Source organism: Heterodontus francisci, chromosome 27, assembly GCF_036365525.1.
Source record: "Heterodontus francisci isolate sHetFra1 chromosome 27, sHetFra1.hap1, whole genome shotgun sequence".
Taxonomy (NCBI): domain Eukaryota; kingdom Metazoa; phylum Chordata; class Chondrichthyes; order Heterodontiformes; family Heterodontidae; genus Heterodontus; species Heterodontus francisci.
Window position 1 is genome coordinate 7,567,654 of NC_090397.1, and position 15,822 is coordinate 7,583,475.

A 15,822-nucleotide genomic window follows, 5' to 3' on the forward strand; every position below is an offset into this window, starting at 1 on the left:
ATGACAATAGTGCAATGTGTGATTCCAACAGTGGAGAGCTTTCCCCCCAATTCTCATGGACTTCAATTTTGCTAGAGCTCCTTGGTACCACACTCGGTCAAATGCTGCCTTGATGTCAAGGGCAACCACTCTCAGCTCACCTCTGGAATTCAGATCTTTTGTCCATGTTTGGACCAAGGCTGTAATGAGGTCAGGAGCCAAGTGGCCCTGGCAGAAGCCAAACTGAACATCAGTGAGAAGGTTATGGCTGCTTGATAGCACTGTCGATGACACCTTCCATCCCTTTGTTGCTGATCGAGAGTAGACTGATGGGGCGGTAATTGGCTGGATTGATTTATCCTGCTTTTTGCATACAAGATATACCTGTCATACCTGTATGATCTCAGTGATGGTTGGAGACAAATTGTATGAAAATGTACCATGTAGTGTTCAAATACAATTGAAGCATTTAATGTGTCACAAAGCTGAAACATTCTACCTGTATTGTAAGCAGTATTTATTGGTGCAGTTAAGATGGTTGTGTAAATCACAGCAGGGGCAACATTTCCAGTAAGCACTTCTGTTTTCACTGGAAGAAAAAAGAAGATATTTATCAATTTCAGAATTCATCGGTTTTACAAAAATGCAAAGTATTTGGATATTAATCCAAAATTTGTCTAAAACTGTTTTACATTCTAAAAGTGTTACATAGTTAGATCAATTAATTAATGTAGTGTTGAAATATAAAAGGGACAGATTTCCCATGTTGAATATTTATAGCAAAATTTCAAACACAGTGATAAAGAACAACATTAAAAGAAAATAAGCAACCTCAGGATGTCCCAAAGTGCTTTATAGCCAATGGAGTGCTTTTTGAAATGTAGGAACTGCGACAGCCAATATGCGCACAACTAGGTCCCACTAATAGCAATGTGATAACAATGTTAGTTGAGGAATAAATATTGGCCAGGACACCAAGGAGAACTTCCCCGCTCTTCTTCAAAATAGTGCCATGGGATCTCCTACATGGGCAGACAGAGCCTTGGTTTAAAATGTCATCTGAAAGATGATGCCTGCCACAGGATAGCACTCCCTCAGGACTGCACTGAAGTGTCAGCCTCGACTTTGTGCTCAAGTCCCTGGAGTGTGAACCCATAACCTTCTGACTCAGAGGCAAAAGTGCTACCACTGATCCACAGCTAATTGCAGCTTCACTACAAATTATGAACAACAGAAATTGTCTACATACTAAAGCAGTACACTGGCTGATATCATGCTTTGCCAAAAGGTAGTGACAATATTTTGTATTTTCTACCTTCCTTTTTCAGATCAGCCAAACCTTCGTCCATTGCCTTCACCTGCAGCTGCAAAGAGTTCTCAATTGCCAATTTCTGTTGGTTGGTGGTGCTTTCCCATTTGTTCTAAAAAAACAAAGTATGAGAATATTTAGAAAAAAAGTTTTTTTTATTCTGTTTATATCGAAAGAGGCCATTTGAATGGAAAGAGACTATCACATGTATGATTTACATCTTTCAAGCTGACAATTTATTCCACAAAAAATACCATCCACCCATCCATACACCTCTACCCACTTAGCACACTTAGCATTTATCAGCATTGTGTGCTGATAAAAGCTGACCTTTGACCTCCGTTGTTGGAGGACTACCTCCCAAAAAATGAGGTGGAGATGTTGAACCTTTCTATGTAGAAACATAGAAAATAGGAGCAGGAGTAGGCCATTCGGCCCTTCGAGCCTGCTCCGCCATTCATTATGATCATGTCTGATCATCGAACTCAGTAACCTGTTCCCGCTTTCGTCCCATATCCTTTGATCCCTTTAAACCCAAGAGCTATATCTAACTCCTTCTTGAAAACATATAATGTTTTGACCTCAACTGCTTTCTGTGGTAGCGAATTCCACAGGCTCACCACTCTCTGGGTGAAGAAATTTCTCCTCATCTCAGTCCTGAAAGGTTTACCCCGTATCCTTAGACTATGACCCCTGGTTCTGGACTCCCCTACCATCAGGAACATTCTTCCTGCATCTACCTTATCAAGTCCTGTTAGAATTTTAAAGGTTTCTATGAGATCCCCCCTCACTCTTCTGAACTCCAGCGAATATAATCCTAACTGACTCAATCTCTCCTCATACGTCAGTCCCACCATCCCAGGAATCAGTCTGGTAAACCTTCACTGCACTCCCTCTATAGCAAGAACATCCTTCCTCAGATAAGGAGACCAAAACTGCACACAATATTCCAGGTGTGGCCTCACCAAGGCCCTGTATAATTGCAGCAAGACATCCCTGCTCCTGTACTCGAATCCTCTCGCTATGAAGGCCAACATACCATTTGCTCTTTTTACCATCTGTTGCACCTGCATGCTTACCTTCAACGATCGGTGTACGAGAACACCCAGGTCTCGCTGCATATTCCCCTCTCAGTTTATAGCCGTTCAGATAATAATCTGCCTTTCTGTTTTTGCTATCAAAGTGGATAACCTCACATTTATCCACATTATACTGTATCTGCCATGCATTTGCCCATTCACTCAACTTGTCCAAATCACCCTAAAGCCTCTCTGCATCCTCCTCACAACTCACCCTCCCACCCAGTTTTGTATCATCTGCAAACTTGGAGATATTACCTTTAGTTCCCTCATCTAAATCATTACTATATATTGTGAATAGCTGGGGTCCTAGCACCGATCCCTGCAGTACCCCACTAGTCACTGCCTGCCATTCGGAAAAACACCCGTTTATTCCTACTCTTTGTTTCCTGTCTGCCAACCAATTTTCTATCCATCGCAATACACTAACCCCAATCCCATTAATTTTACACGCTAATCTCTTATGTGGGACTTTGTTGAAAGCCTTATGAAAGTCCAAATAAACCACATCCACTGGCTCCCCCTCATCAACTCTACTAGTTACATCCTCGAAGAACTCTAGTATATTTGTCAAGCATGATTTCCCTTTCATAAATCCATGCTGACTCTGTCTGATTCTACCACTGTTCTCCAAGTGCTCTGCTATAAAATCTTTGATAATGGACTCTAGAATTTTCCCCACTACCGACATCAGGCTAACTGGTCTATAATTCCCTGCTTTCTCTCTACCTCTCTTTTTAAATAGTGGGGTTACATTAGCTACCCTCCAATCTGTAGGAATTCTTCCAGTCTATAGAATCTTGGAAGATGACCACCAATGCATCCACTATTTCTAGGGCCACTTCCTTAAGTACTCTGGGATGCATACCACCAGGCCCTGGGGATTTATCGGCCTTCAATCCCATTAATTTCCCCAACACCATTTCTCTACTAATACTAATTTCCTTCAGTTCCTCTCTCTCACTAAACCCTGTGTTCCCCAACATTTCTGGTATGATATTTGTGTCCTCCTTTGTGAAGACAGAACCAAAGTATGCATTTAGTTGGTCAGCCATTTCTTTGTTCCCCATAATAATTTCCCCTGTTTCTGACTGTAAGGGATCTACATTTGTCTTCACCAATCTTTTTCTCTTCACATACCTATAGAAACTTTTACAGTCAGTTTTCATGTTCCCCACAAGCTTACTCTCATACTCTATTTTCCCCTTCCTAATCAATCCCTTGGTCCTCCATTGCTGAATTCTAAACTGCTCCCAATCCTCAGGTCTGTTGTTTTTTCTGGCGAATTTGTATGCCTCTTCCTTGGATCTAATGCTATATCTAATTTCCCTTGTAAGCCACGGTTTGGCTATCTTTCCCGTTTTTCTTTTGCGCCAGACAGGAATAAACAATTGTTGCAGTTCATCCATGCGCTCTGTGAATCTATGCCATTGCCTTTCCACCGTCGTCCCTTCAAGTAACGTTTCCCAATCCATCATAGCCAACCCGAGCCTTATACCTTCATCGTTTCCTTTACTAAGATTCAGGACCCTAATCTCAGAATCAACTATGTCACTCTCTATCTTGATGAAGAATTCTATCATATTATGGTTGCTCATCCCCAAGGGGTCGCGCACAACTAGATTGTCAATTATTCCTCTCTCATTACACAATACCCAGTCTAGGATGGCCTGTTCTCTAATTGGTTCCTCAACGTTTTGGTCCAGAAAACCATCCAGTAGACACTCCAAGAATTCCTCCTCTAAGGTACTGTGACTAATTTGATTTGCCCAATCTATATGCAGATTAAAATCATCCACAATTACAGATGTTCCTTTATCGCATGCATCTCTAATTTCCTGTTTAATGCCATTCCCAACATCACCACTACAGTTTTGGGGTCTATATACAAGCCCCACTAACGTTTTTTGCCCCTTAGTGTTTCTCAGTTCTCGTCATACAGATTCCACCTCATCAGAGCTAATATCTTTCCTCACTATTGTGTTAATTCCCTCTTTAACCAGCAATGCAACTCCACTGCCTTTTGCTTTTTGTCTGTCCTTCCTAAATACTGAATACCCCTGGATGTTCATTTCTCATCCCTGGTCACCTTGCAGCCATGTCTCCGTAATCCCAACTATATCATACTCATTTACATCGATTTTAACAATTAATTCATCCACTTTATTGCGAATGCTCCATGTGTTCAGGCACAAAGCCTTAAGGCTTGTCTTTTTAACATTACTTGGCCCCTTCCCACTATTTTTCACTGTGGTCCTGTTTGATTCTGGCCCTTGATTTCTCTGCCTATCACTTTTCTTATTCCCCTTACTGTCTTTTGTTCTTGTCTTTGTTCTTGACTTTCTCCACTTTGTACATGGAGCTTGAACAAAAGAGAAAGATGAAATTTCATCGAGCTGCATACAAATACTGAAATTTGTGGTTCTTCTAATATATTTTCATCAAGAAATGATGATTACACTGATACAGTCCGAAGCTCTGTATTAACTCAGGTACTCAGCATGACGTCCATGGGTCAGCTTTTGCTGCAATGGGACATCTCATGGGGTGTCACATTAGTTAGACAATTGCATATTTAGGTTTTAAAAACTTTTGTCTGCAAAGTTACTAAAAGTGCGAGATAATAATGGCGAGGCAAGGGCAACAAGGAATCTAGGACCTGTAAACAATGGGACAAACAATGTACCTCCTTTACCAATGAGATTAAAGGACTGAGAAATAAATAAAATAATAAATAAAAAGGAAAGAAAGTTTGGATTAAGAGTGATAAAAAGATTCAGAAAGGAAAAGCAAGAAAAAAATTTAAAAAATAAAATTTGACATTTTTAAAATTTCCTGAAACAATACACAACTTGAAGGAATGAGACTAAACACTCAATGTTTTACTTTCTGGGCAGGAGAGGTTGATTGGCAGTTATTAACAATTATCATGTTGCTAAAAGGGTACTTAACATTCTGTGGCCAATTTGATGAGTCAAAGTGTAAATGCAGCAATTTCATGAAAGTTACAGGGACATTAAAGACAAGATGCCATTTTCGGGATTCACACTTGACATTGTATCACTTCCTCAATAAAAAGTAGCGAGTAGATTTTCACATTAGTGACAGTGCCTGTCATTCATACAAAATCTGGCCCTTTGACTTTAAAAGACACATTATTGCTACTTATTGCTAATAAATAGGCATTTAGATCCAGTACTTGTGTTGTTTCAACGTCATCTTCAATTTCCACTGCCTTTTGTTCAACAGTAGTTTCCTGAAGTGCAGACTTCAGAATCTCTTTTCCAATATTTACGACTTCTAAAGCGAGATCATACTCTTTCCAGCATCGTAATATCTATTAATATAATAAAAAAAAAATTAAAACTAGTGCTGGAGTATCAGTTCTCAGTGAGGATTAAATAGCTTACCTCAAAATTTATAAAATTATATGCAAAGGTAAAAATCCCAATCCAAGAATGAAAGCAGACCATTTAATGGTCAAAAATGTAATTGCAAAATCCAGTGCAGTAGCCTCACATTATTGGGTGCTAAAACCATCGGCCAACGGTGCACCTGTAAAAAACACAGCAGTATATCATGGGGAAGTGCCTGTGGCATAGGGGGATTAAGCACCACATTCATAGCTCCATAATGTGGTTTTAGCCTCTGGAGCTGGAGTTCAGCACCAATATCGAACAGGTGTTCCATGGTTGGTCTTGGGATTTGATGCTTTATTTTTTTCGTGCCTTTGGACTTCTGCAGCTTCAACTTCATAAATATAGCCTCATGTGCCCTCTGTGGTTGTATGCTGAGGGAACAGTAATTGAGCTTGATCGAAACAGAGAGGATATCCCGGGGGGAACGTCCAGCGCAGCCTTTTGGGTAGAACTTCGAAATAAGAAAGGGGTGATCACTTTGATGGGATTATACTATAGGCCCCCCAATAGTCAGAGGGAATTGGAGGAGCATATATGTAGGGAAATCACACATAAGTGTAGGAATTATAGGGTTGTAATAGTAGGTGATTTTAACTTCCCTAATATTGACTGGGACTGCCTGAGTGCTAAGGGATCAGATGGGGAAGAATTTGTTAAGTGTATCCAGGATAGTTTTCTGAAGCAGTATGTGGATGGCCCTACTAGAGAAGGGGCTACACTCGTCCTCCTCTTAGGAAATGAGGCTGGGCAGGTGGTTCATGTGTCAGTGGGGGAGCACTTTGGGACCAGTGACCATAACTCTATTAGCTTCAAGATAGTTATGGAAAAGGATAGGACTGGTCCTCAGGTTGAAGTCCTAAATTGGGGGAAGGCTAATTTCGATGGCATCAGACAGGAACTCTCAAAAGTTGAATGGGAGAGGCTGTTTACAGGTAAAGGGACGTCTGGCAAGTGGGAGGCTTTTAAAAGTGAGATAGGAAGAGTTCAGGGCCGGCATGTTCCTGTTAGATGGAACGGCAAGGCTGGCAAGTTTAGGGAACCTTGGTTGGCGAGGGATATTGGGGGTCTAGTCAATACAAAGAAGGAGGCATATGTCAGGTATAGGCAGCTGGGATCAAGCAAGTCCCTCGAGGAGTATAGGGATATAGGAGTACACTTAAGAAGGAAATTAGGAGGGCGAAAAAGGGCCATGCGATTTCCCTGGCAGATAAGATAAAGGAGAATCCTAAAAGATTCTATAAGTATATTAAGAGTAAAAGGGTAGCTAGGGAGAGTGTAGGTCCCCTTAAGGATCAGTGTGGTAATCTACGTGTGGAACCACGGGAAATGGGCGAGGTCTTAAATGAATACTTCTCGTCTGTATTTACTGTGGAGAAGGTCATGGAAGGTAGTGAGTTCAAGGGAGGGAACAACGATATCCTGGAGCATATCAACATTACAGAGGAGGAGGTGTTGGAGGTTTTGAAGCGCATTAAGGTGGATAAATCCCCAGGGCCTGACCAGGTGTATTCTAGGATGCTATGGGAAGCAAGGGAGGAGATTGCTGGGGCCCTGGCAGAGATTTTTGTATCAGCATTAGCCACAGGTGAGGTACCGGAAGACTGGAGGATAGCTAATGTTGTGCCTTTACTTAAGAAGGGCAGCAGGGATAAGCCAGGGAACTACAGGCCGGTTAGCCTTCTATCAGTGGTGGGAAAGTTATTGGAAGGGATTCTGAGAGACAGGATTTATATGCATTTGGAAAGACAAGGTCTGATTAGGGATAGTCAGCATGGTTTTGTGCGTGGGAAATCATGTCTCACAAATTTGATTGAGTTTTTTGAGGAGGTGACCAAGAGGACGAGGGCAGGGCGATGGACATTGTCTACATGGACTTTAGTAAGGCCTTTGACAAGGTCCCGTATGGTAGGCTGGTCCAAGGTCCCGCATGGTAGGCTGGTCCGGAATGTTCGAACACATGGGATCCAGGGTGAGCTAGCAAATTGGATACAAAAGTGGCTTGGTGACAGCAGGCAGAGGGTGGTAGTGGAGGGTTGTTTTTCAGATTAGAGGCCAGTGACCAGTGGTGTGCCGCAGGGATTGGTGCTGGGCCCTCTGTTGTTTGTCATATATATTAATGACTTGGATGTGAATGTACGGGGCATGATTAATAAGTTTGCAGATGACACCAAAATTGGTGGTATAGTGGACAGTGAAGAAGGTTGTCTAAGGTTACAACAGGATATAGATAAACTGGGAAAGTGGGCAAGGGATTGGCAAATGGAATTTAACGCTGACAAGTGTGAAGTGATGCATTTTGGGAAATTAAACCAGGGCAGAACATATTCAGTGAATGGCAGGGCCCTGGGGAGTGTTGTTGAGCAGAGAGACCTTGGGGTGCAAGTACATAGTTCCCTGAAAGTGGCAACACAGGTAGACAGGGTGATGAAGAAGGCATATGGTATGCTTGCCTTTATCGGCCGAGGCACTGAGTACAAGAGTTGTACGTAACGCACTACAGGAAAGATATGATTAAGCTAGAGAGGGTGCAGAAAAGATTCACAAGATTGTTGCCTGGTTTGGACGGCTTGAGTTATAAAGAGAGATTGGATAGGTTGGGTCTGTTTTCCCTGGAGCGAAGGAGGCTGAGAGGGGACATGATAGAGGTATATAAAATTATGAGAGGCATAGATAGGGTAGATAGCCAGAGTCTGTTTCCCATGGTAGGGGTGACTAAAACTTGAGGGCATAGATTTAAGGTGAGAGGGAGGAGGTTTAAAGGGGATCAAAGGGGTAAATATTTCACACAAAGAATAGTGGGTATCTGGAATGAGCTGCCAGAGGAGGTGGTGGAGGCAGGAACAGTAGCAACATTTAAGAGGCATCTGGACAGGTACTTGAATGAGCAAGGCATAGAGGGATATGGAATTAATGCAGGTCGGTGGGATTAGTATAGCTAGGCATTATGGTCAGCATGGACAAGGTGGGCCGAAGGGCCTGTTTCTGTGCTGTACGACTATGACTCAATTACTCTAAACAGGACCGATGGGTGTCCTGCTGACCTTCGCACTCTACCTGCTGATGCTGGAGGAGGAAGAAGTTTAGAGCATAGTTTGACCCAACACGATTGTAACTAGATGTGCCAAAAGCGACTTCTCTCTGGAAAGGACCATTTCATTGGAACAAATGAAGAGAAATGCGCCAACCAAAAACAAAAGAGTACTCTGAGCAGAAGACATATGCATATCTGCGCAATCATTCATATAGCAAGACATTTAATGCTGCCTCTGTGGCTGTAGTATCTATTGACAAGATTCATTTAAACACAATATCCTTGCAAAAACAGTATCTTATCAGCCTCATCCCTAATAATCTGTCACATACACCAGAGCACCATTTGAGGTAAATTTTATTGCAACTTAAAGTTACAGCATATGCTGTTTATGATAGCATATGGGATGTCCTGTACATGCTAAACATGCTCCTTCTAAACATTTCCCGGGTGAAAGGAGAAAATAAGAGGGATGATTAATAGTGTGGTGGTGTCAACCTTCAAAAATGGACATGGCCTCCCTTTATTAGGTCACTATACAGACTGGGTCTTTATATATAAGATACATATGCAGTAATTTAGCAGTGCACTGGGTGTCATGGATGTGGCCCAAGTGACATTTTCAGCATCCATCCATTCTCCTGCTGGTAGGCACTCTCTCAGTCTGACAAGAAATCTACAAGGGAGCAGGCCACCAATCAGCAATGAGGCTTATCAGAGAATGGTAATATTTTCCCATTCTTTCTCTATTTGGGGAGCACAGGCTGGGATTGTGCGTCCATGGCTATTGATCTATGTTTAATCCCAGGGAAAACCTGATTCAAAACATTTGAAGTGAAATGTCTATAGTTTGGAAACACAGAGCAGGAAAGTATTTTATCTGAGGAAAAGGAAATGGACATAATTGTACAAAAATTTAAAAAAACGTAAAATATAGAACCATACAGGAAAAAGTAAAATCACAAATACTTCAACAGCTATCAAATAAATTAGGAGGGACAGTAAGTAGTGCAGATGGGATCAGGAAGTTGCAAAAGGACTTAGATTAAGTGATTGGGCAAAACAATGTCAGATGGATTTTACATGGCACTCAAGTCACAAGAAAGATAAACTGGAGTATTTTCTAAATGGTGAGAAATTAGGAACGGTGGAAAAGCAAAGAGATTTGGGAGTTCAAGTACACAAATTTCAAAAGAATTTGATAGGGCAAATAGAGAGATCTAATTTAATGCCGGAGCTGGCTTAAGGGCCTGAATGGGCTACTCTTGTTCCCTATTATTGTGATAAAATAACTTATCGTGTATTACTGCAGTAAAAAGCAAGATACAAAAATTATGGGTAAGTGTAAAAACCGTACCTTTGCTAAATGATACGTGACACAAGCTGTCATGTGTTGCAAACTTTCGGTTATTCCAAACTGTTTCCTTTGCCTGTATGCACCAGCAACGGCTTGTAGGACACACAGACATTTTATGAGAATCTGTTACATAATTATTGAAAATAGAATCATTCTTTTTGCATTAATGCATGGGAAATTTCCTCAAGCCAGTGCTATTGTATGTGTTTCGGAACAGTAAATTAAGAACACTTTGCTGAACATTGCTTCACTAAAATTGATGCCAATACCTATTTCAAGCCTGTTACCAGACAGGCATAAATATTTGGAATATGGACACATGCTACAAAATAATATTGAAAAGCAGAGAAATTACATCAAACTTGCACAAGACCTGGCAGACCTTCAATGAGGAGATGATTCAGGTACAGAATAGACACATTCCCATGAGGCCAACTGGTCTGCACCTGCTCCTCAGAGGTCCAAGCAACTACAGAATATATAGTCCCCATTCTACAGGGAAGTTTCACAGGCAAAATAGAATCACAGAATGGTTACAGCACGGAAGGATTGAAACTGACGATGGTCAATGGGGGATGCAACATAGCAACATGGGCAGCACAGTGGCGCCGTGGTTAGCACCGCAGCCTCACAGCTCCAGGGACCTGGGTTCGATTCTGGGTACTGCCTGTGCGGAGTTTGCAAGTTCTCCCTGTGTCAGCGTGGGTTTCCTCCCACATGCCAAAGACTTGCAGGTTGATAGATTAATTGGCCATTATAAATTGCCCCTAGTATAGGTAGGTGGTAGGGAAATATATAGGAACAGGTGGGGATGTGGTAGGAATATGGGATTGGTGTAGGATTAGTATAAATGGGTGGTTGATGGTCGGCACAGACTTGGTGGGCCGAAGGGCCTGTTTCAGTGCTGTATCTCTAAACTAAACTAAACTAAACTAAACTAAAAGCCTATCCCATAAACTCATTGTTTCATTCAAATAAAGAGCATGAATGGTAACCATGAAGAGCATCAAAGGAATTTCGAGTCAGCAACCTGCAAACCTCATCTTGCAGAGATTAGATATCAAGCAACCTTACAGACTAGACTGGAACATCCTGATCTCACTGCTGATTCCACTCCAGAAGAATTCTGGGAATACATCAAAGCGGCAGTACTGAATGGTACAGTAACAAAGTAATAAGCACCTAAACGATTCCCTTTGTGCAACTAAAATGTTTTCTTCTTAACATTTTCCATTAATTCTACACCTGTGGCTTCAGCAGACCTACAGGCAGGATGTTCATTCCCCTGCTCTAATACATAAGATGCCCATGGCAGATTTCCTCTGGGTTTTGAAGCCTGTAGGGCCACGCCAAAGACTGCCCCACTTGCACCTGCGCAGGAGCAGAATCAGTCATCAGGGGAGAAGGCACTGTGTGTGGCTTTGTCTGAGGGAGGAGGGCAAGGGCCGAGAAGTGGGGCACTTTGAGAAGAGCCCCCACTGCCATGAGTCTTTTCTCCATCTTCCCTCTCAGGGCCCACCTGCACTTCCTTGCTAACCAGGAGCAGGAGAGCATTTTGCTGCAAGTCAGTATAGCTTTGCTCAATGTTCCATATGTCCAGTGGGGACTCTCCACTGCTGTCTCTTTTCCAGCAGCTGCTCCTGTGATGTGCTCCTCACCTATCTATCTGAGATGCTGGAACCACTGAGGTGTATGTATCTGCTGGTGGAGGGTGTGCAGCAGTCATGTAACATGCATTCTCAGAATTCTGGTCCTACTCTGAGGACTCCTCGGGCACATTCGTCTTTTCTCCATTGGTACCGTCAATGTATCTGTGGGAGCTGAAGGGCGAGGTAGTGCTGAAAGTAGGTGAGATTGGGTTCCAAATTAGTTTACTGCAGATCATGACTTTTAATGTATTGGTGACATCGATTCAACATGAGTGACAGTTGTTTGCCAAGTGGAAGTATGTTATCTAATGCTGTCTGGGCCAGCCCCCATCACTCCATTGACAACGGCCTGTACTGATGCCATCCTGCCAATTTCCAGAGCTTCCTCCTCCACCACAGTCAGGGTGGCCATGTCTGCAGGGCCATCTTGGTTCTTTGCCTCTCCCTGGAGTTGTTAGCCGTTTTCTCCAGCAATGGTAAAAGGCAGAGAGTAAGGAGTGTGAGAAGTGAACGTCTTGCTGAGGATGAGGGTGAACATTTGCGGAAGTCACTGTGTGGAATGGGCGCAAGAGGAAAATAGGATGAGGGTGAGTTTGAGTGTGGTCTGTTGGGAGGGAAATTTGAGAAGGAGGCTGGAAAGAAAGTAATGCATGTAACACAAGGGGCTGAATTTTACCGGGCTCCGACATCAGGGGTCGTGGCAGGGGGCGGGGAGGGGGGCCCGGAAAATACTTCAGGAAAAGGCTTGCCATGGGAAGGCCCCGCACCATATTACCAGCGGAAGCAGGGCCTCATGGCGGCCCCCCTGCCACTCAACATCGGCATCACAATTTACATATGCTAATATATGGCAAGTAATGAATTAATCACTTACCTGCTGCAGCCGGCCATCCTGTTGTGATATTCCGGTCGGTTGCTGGCACTCCCGTGCCTTTGGATCTCCATTCGGAGATCCGAGGAGGAACACTGGTTGAGAGGGGGTATCAGGGTGGGGGCGGGAGCAGGGAAACCTACTGCGATTGGTGGAGGGGATGGCAGGAAAGGGTTGAAGGTAAAAGGTTTTCAACTTTGTGGGGGGAGAAGTAAGTTTTTTGGGGGGAGAGGGCAATTAATAAATTGATTAGTCATGGGGGGGTGGTGGGAGAGGGGATTGAAACTTTTATTACATTTTTCTTTTTCATTTAATAGGTTATGTAACTTTACAACATTAAACTGAATATGAAGGGCTGGAAGCCCTTTAAAAATGGTGCAGGCGCCTGTGTGGTGGCACTGGACACCGTTGCCGGGGACGGAGCGCCCACCCCTCCCACATAATCAGGTGAGGCGGTCCGTCCTGGCCATGTAAATGAGCCACAGCGCTAAATATCGTGGTGGTTCCGTGGTGCAAATCCCGCGCATGCGCCACATCGTTTTTCCTCCTCAGCTGGTCACCGTGTAGCTGGAGGGAAAGACTGTGCCCTCATCATGGTAAGCTCGTGGAACATGCAGCAGACTGCCGCAAATCTTGACATGCACGCAGCTGAGTAGCCCAGAGCAGTCCAGGCAGCGTTGTTTAAGCATTCCGTTGGGCTGCTCAATCACATTTCATGTGGCTGCAGAGTTTTTGTTACATGTATGCTGCCTACATGTGTGTGGGGTGTGCATTGGTATCTTGAGCCATATTGTCAAAGCATAGCCCTTGTCACCCAGTAGCTACCATCTGTCTTTTCATAGTGGCTCAAATGGAGATGGGCAGCAGATGGCTGAAGTACGAAGGCATTGTGACTGTTGTCATGATACTGGGCATTGATCTGCATGATATATTGCGTATGGTTGCACATCAGCTGGACTTGAGGGAGTGAACAACAAAGGAAGGGAGGAAGAAACCAACATAGCTCCGTTCTAGTCCAGCTGTCTGTAATTGACTCACCTGACTGCGATACAAGGAAATGCAACCCCAATTCCCCATTCGCCAACAATTACCTTCCCTCTGTTATTAACCATCAAAGTAAATGCTTGGCCACAGAGTTGGCATGCAGCTCCCACAAGACGACATGGGTGCAGTTAATTGTAACCTGCACCATGGGGAAGTCTCCAATTCTCGCAAAGACATGTGCTTGCTCCATCTGTTTCTCTCTGGCAAGAAGGAATGGAGTGTATTCAGCCCTTTTGGAATATAGAGCTTCAGTGACCTCCCTTATGCAACATTTCACTGCAAATTAGGAGACGTTACAAATATTGCCTTCTTTGACCTGGATACTGCCAAACACATAAAAGTTCATGGCCATGGTCACCTTTAGAGCTACAGGCAATGCCTCGTTGCCTTGATCCGAGGTTACAGTTATGGCTGCAGCAGGTGGTAAATTTCAATGAGGATTTCCTTATTGAAGTGGAGACGTCAGACACAGAGTGAGATTTTAATTCATTCAAGATCCACACACTTGCAGAGCGTTAAAATTGGGCCCACTGTTCATTAGGAGAATTACTCCCTGGTTGGATACTGCATCCTATTGAAAGCCTTTCTTCCCCACACCCCAACCCACCCCCAACTCCTTCCTCTTCCAGCAGCTTGTCCTGTTCTATCTTGCCTCTGCTCATTCTCCCTGACATGTTGTGGCCCGAGAATGCAAACTATTGCACCCATATCTGGGACCAAGTGGTTTGTGCAGAATCCTTGAAGTCGGGACAAAATCCTACAATACGTGCCATACCATTCCACCATTCCTGTAGAGTTCAGCAACTTTAAATAACTCTGGAAACCATCGAACGGTTCTACAATCATGGCAACAGCCAGTGGAAATCAATCAGCAACTAACCTAAAGGTAGCTGATGATCCCTTTAAATGCGTTGGTGGGGGGTTGCAGGTGAGTCGTTACTGCTGCGGAATGTGTGTACAGCTGTGCAAGGTTAAGAGAGGGCGTTAGCTGGAGCACGAGCTCCAAAATGGCAGTGCTGGTGTCAATTCAGTGTTACCCGCTGACTGACATCACAATCTACCTATTCTGCATACTTCTGGAGATCACTTCCTGCACCCGTGCTAAACCCATCCTCACTAAAATGGCATCCAGTGCGGCTAACACTGGAAGTGTACTCAGCACTGAAAATGCATTTTGGAAAGAAAAAGACTTGCATTTATTTAGCAACTTTCACAACCACAGGACATCCCAAAGTGCTTTACAGCCAATGAAGTCCTTTTGAAGTGTAGTCACTGTTGTAATGTAGGAAAATGGATGCAATGGCACACATAGCACCAAAAAAACGAGCACAATAGAGCCAAATTTTGTGGCCCTCTTATTTTTCATGCATTCTGACCTGCACAACGGAAGTTGATGGGATTCTATGAAAGATCATAGGTGCAAGAAGTCCGTAGCACTGGACAACAGCCTGCAAAGCTTGATTGGCATCGTTGATCCAACCGGCAATTTCAATGGCCACCAGAAGTCTTTCACATTTAGCCAGTCTACCAAGCTGAAAATTAAAACAATAGGTTAGTAACCAATGGAGCAACTCTGCTTTGATTTCAAACACAAAACTGTGTTTTTATTCAGAGACTGTGACAGTCTAGAAATAATCTGATTTCTTTGCCTTAGATATAGATTTTGACGGTACTTGAAAGGATTAATGATACAAATTATCACCACTGTAAAAAGAAAAGTGAAGCACGTTCAGAAAACTTTAATTGATACAATATTAAAAAGGAACATTTGCTTGAATTAGCAAATAGTTAGAACATGGCATGCCTTTGTTTTCTCTTGCCAGACTCTTGTTTTGAATTCATGCTTTTTGTACTCACTGTTAAATTTGAGAAGTCCAGTATTGGATTCTGCTGCTAATTTGTGAATCATAGAAGTTAGAGCTGTACGACCGACAGATAGGGACTAAGTAAGAGTCTTTCACTAACCCTTATATTTTAATTAATTTGACAATCTGTCCAAATTGGAAATTTTGATCCTTCCTTTTCGTTTAACTCGAATATTTGCAATCCAGTAGCTAAATGATCAATTTTAGATTCCTGCCTGA

General features: G+C 43.1%; 1 protein-coding gene across 7 annotated transcripts in view; it reads right to left on the reverse strand.

Moving 5' to 3' along the window:
* Nucleotides 1–15,822, reverse strand: part of LOC137384622 (cilia- and flagella-associated protein 54-like) — a 712,374-nt gene that overhangs the window by 459,432 nt on the left and 237,120 nt on the right. For all 7 annotated transcript variants that reach the window (XM_068058759.1, XM_068058758.1, XM_068058757.1 and 4 more), the window contains 5 exons: nt 15,115–15,270; nt 10,175–10,297; nt 5,567–5,704; nt 1,295–1,400; nt 479–568 (listed from right to left, as the gene is read on the reverse strand). In XM_068058759.1, the coding sequence (XP_067914860.1) occupies nt 479–568; nt 1,295–1,400; nt 5,567–5,704; nt 10,175–10,297; nt 15,115–15,270 (613 nt within the window). The remainder of the gene's footprint in view (nt 1–478; nt 569–1,294; nt 1,401–5,566; nt 5,705–10,174; nt 10,298–15,114; nt 15,271–15,822) is intronic.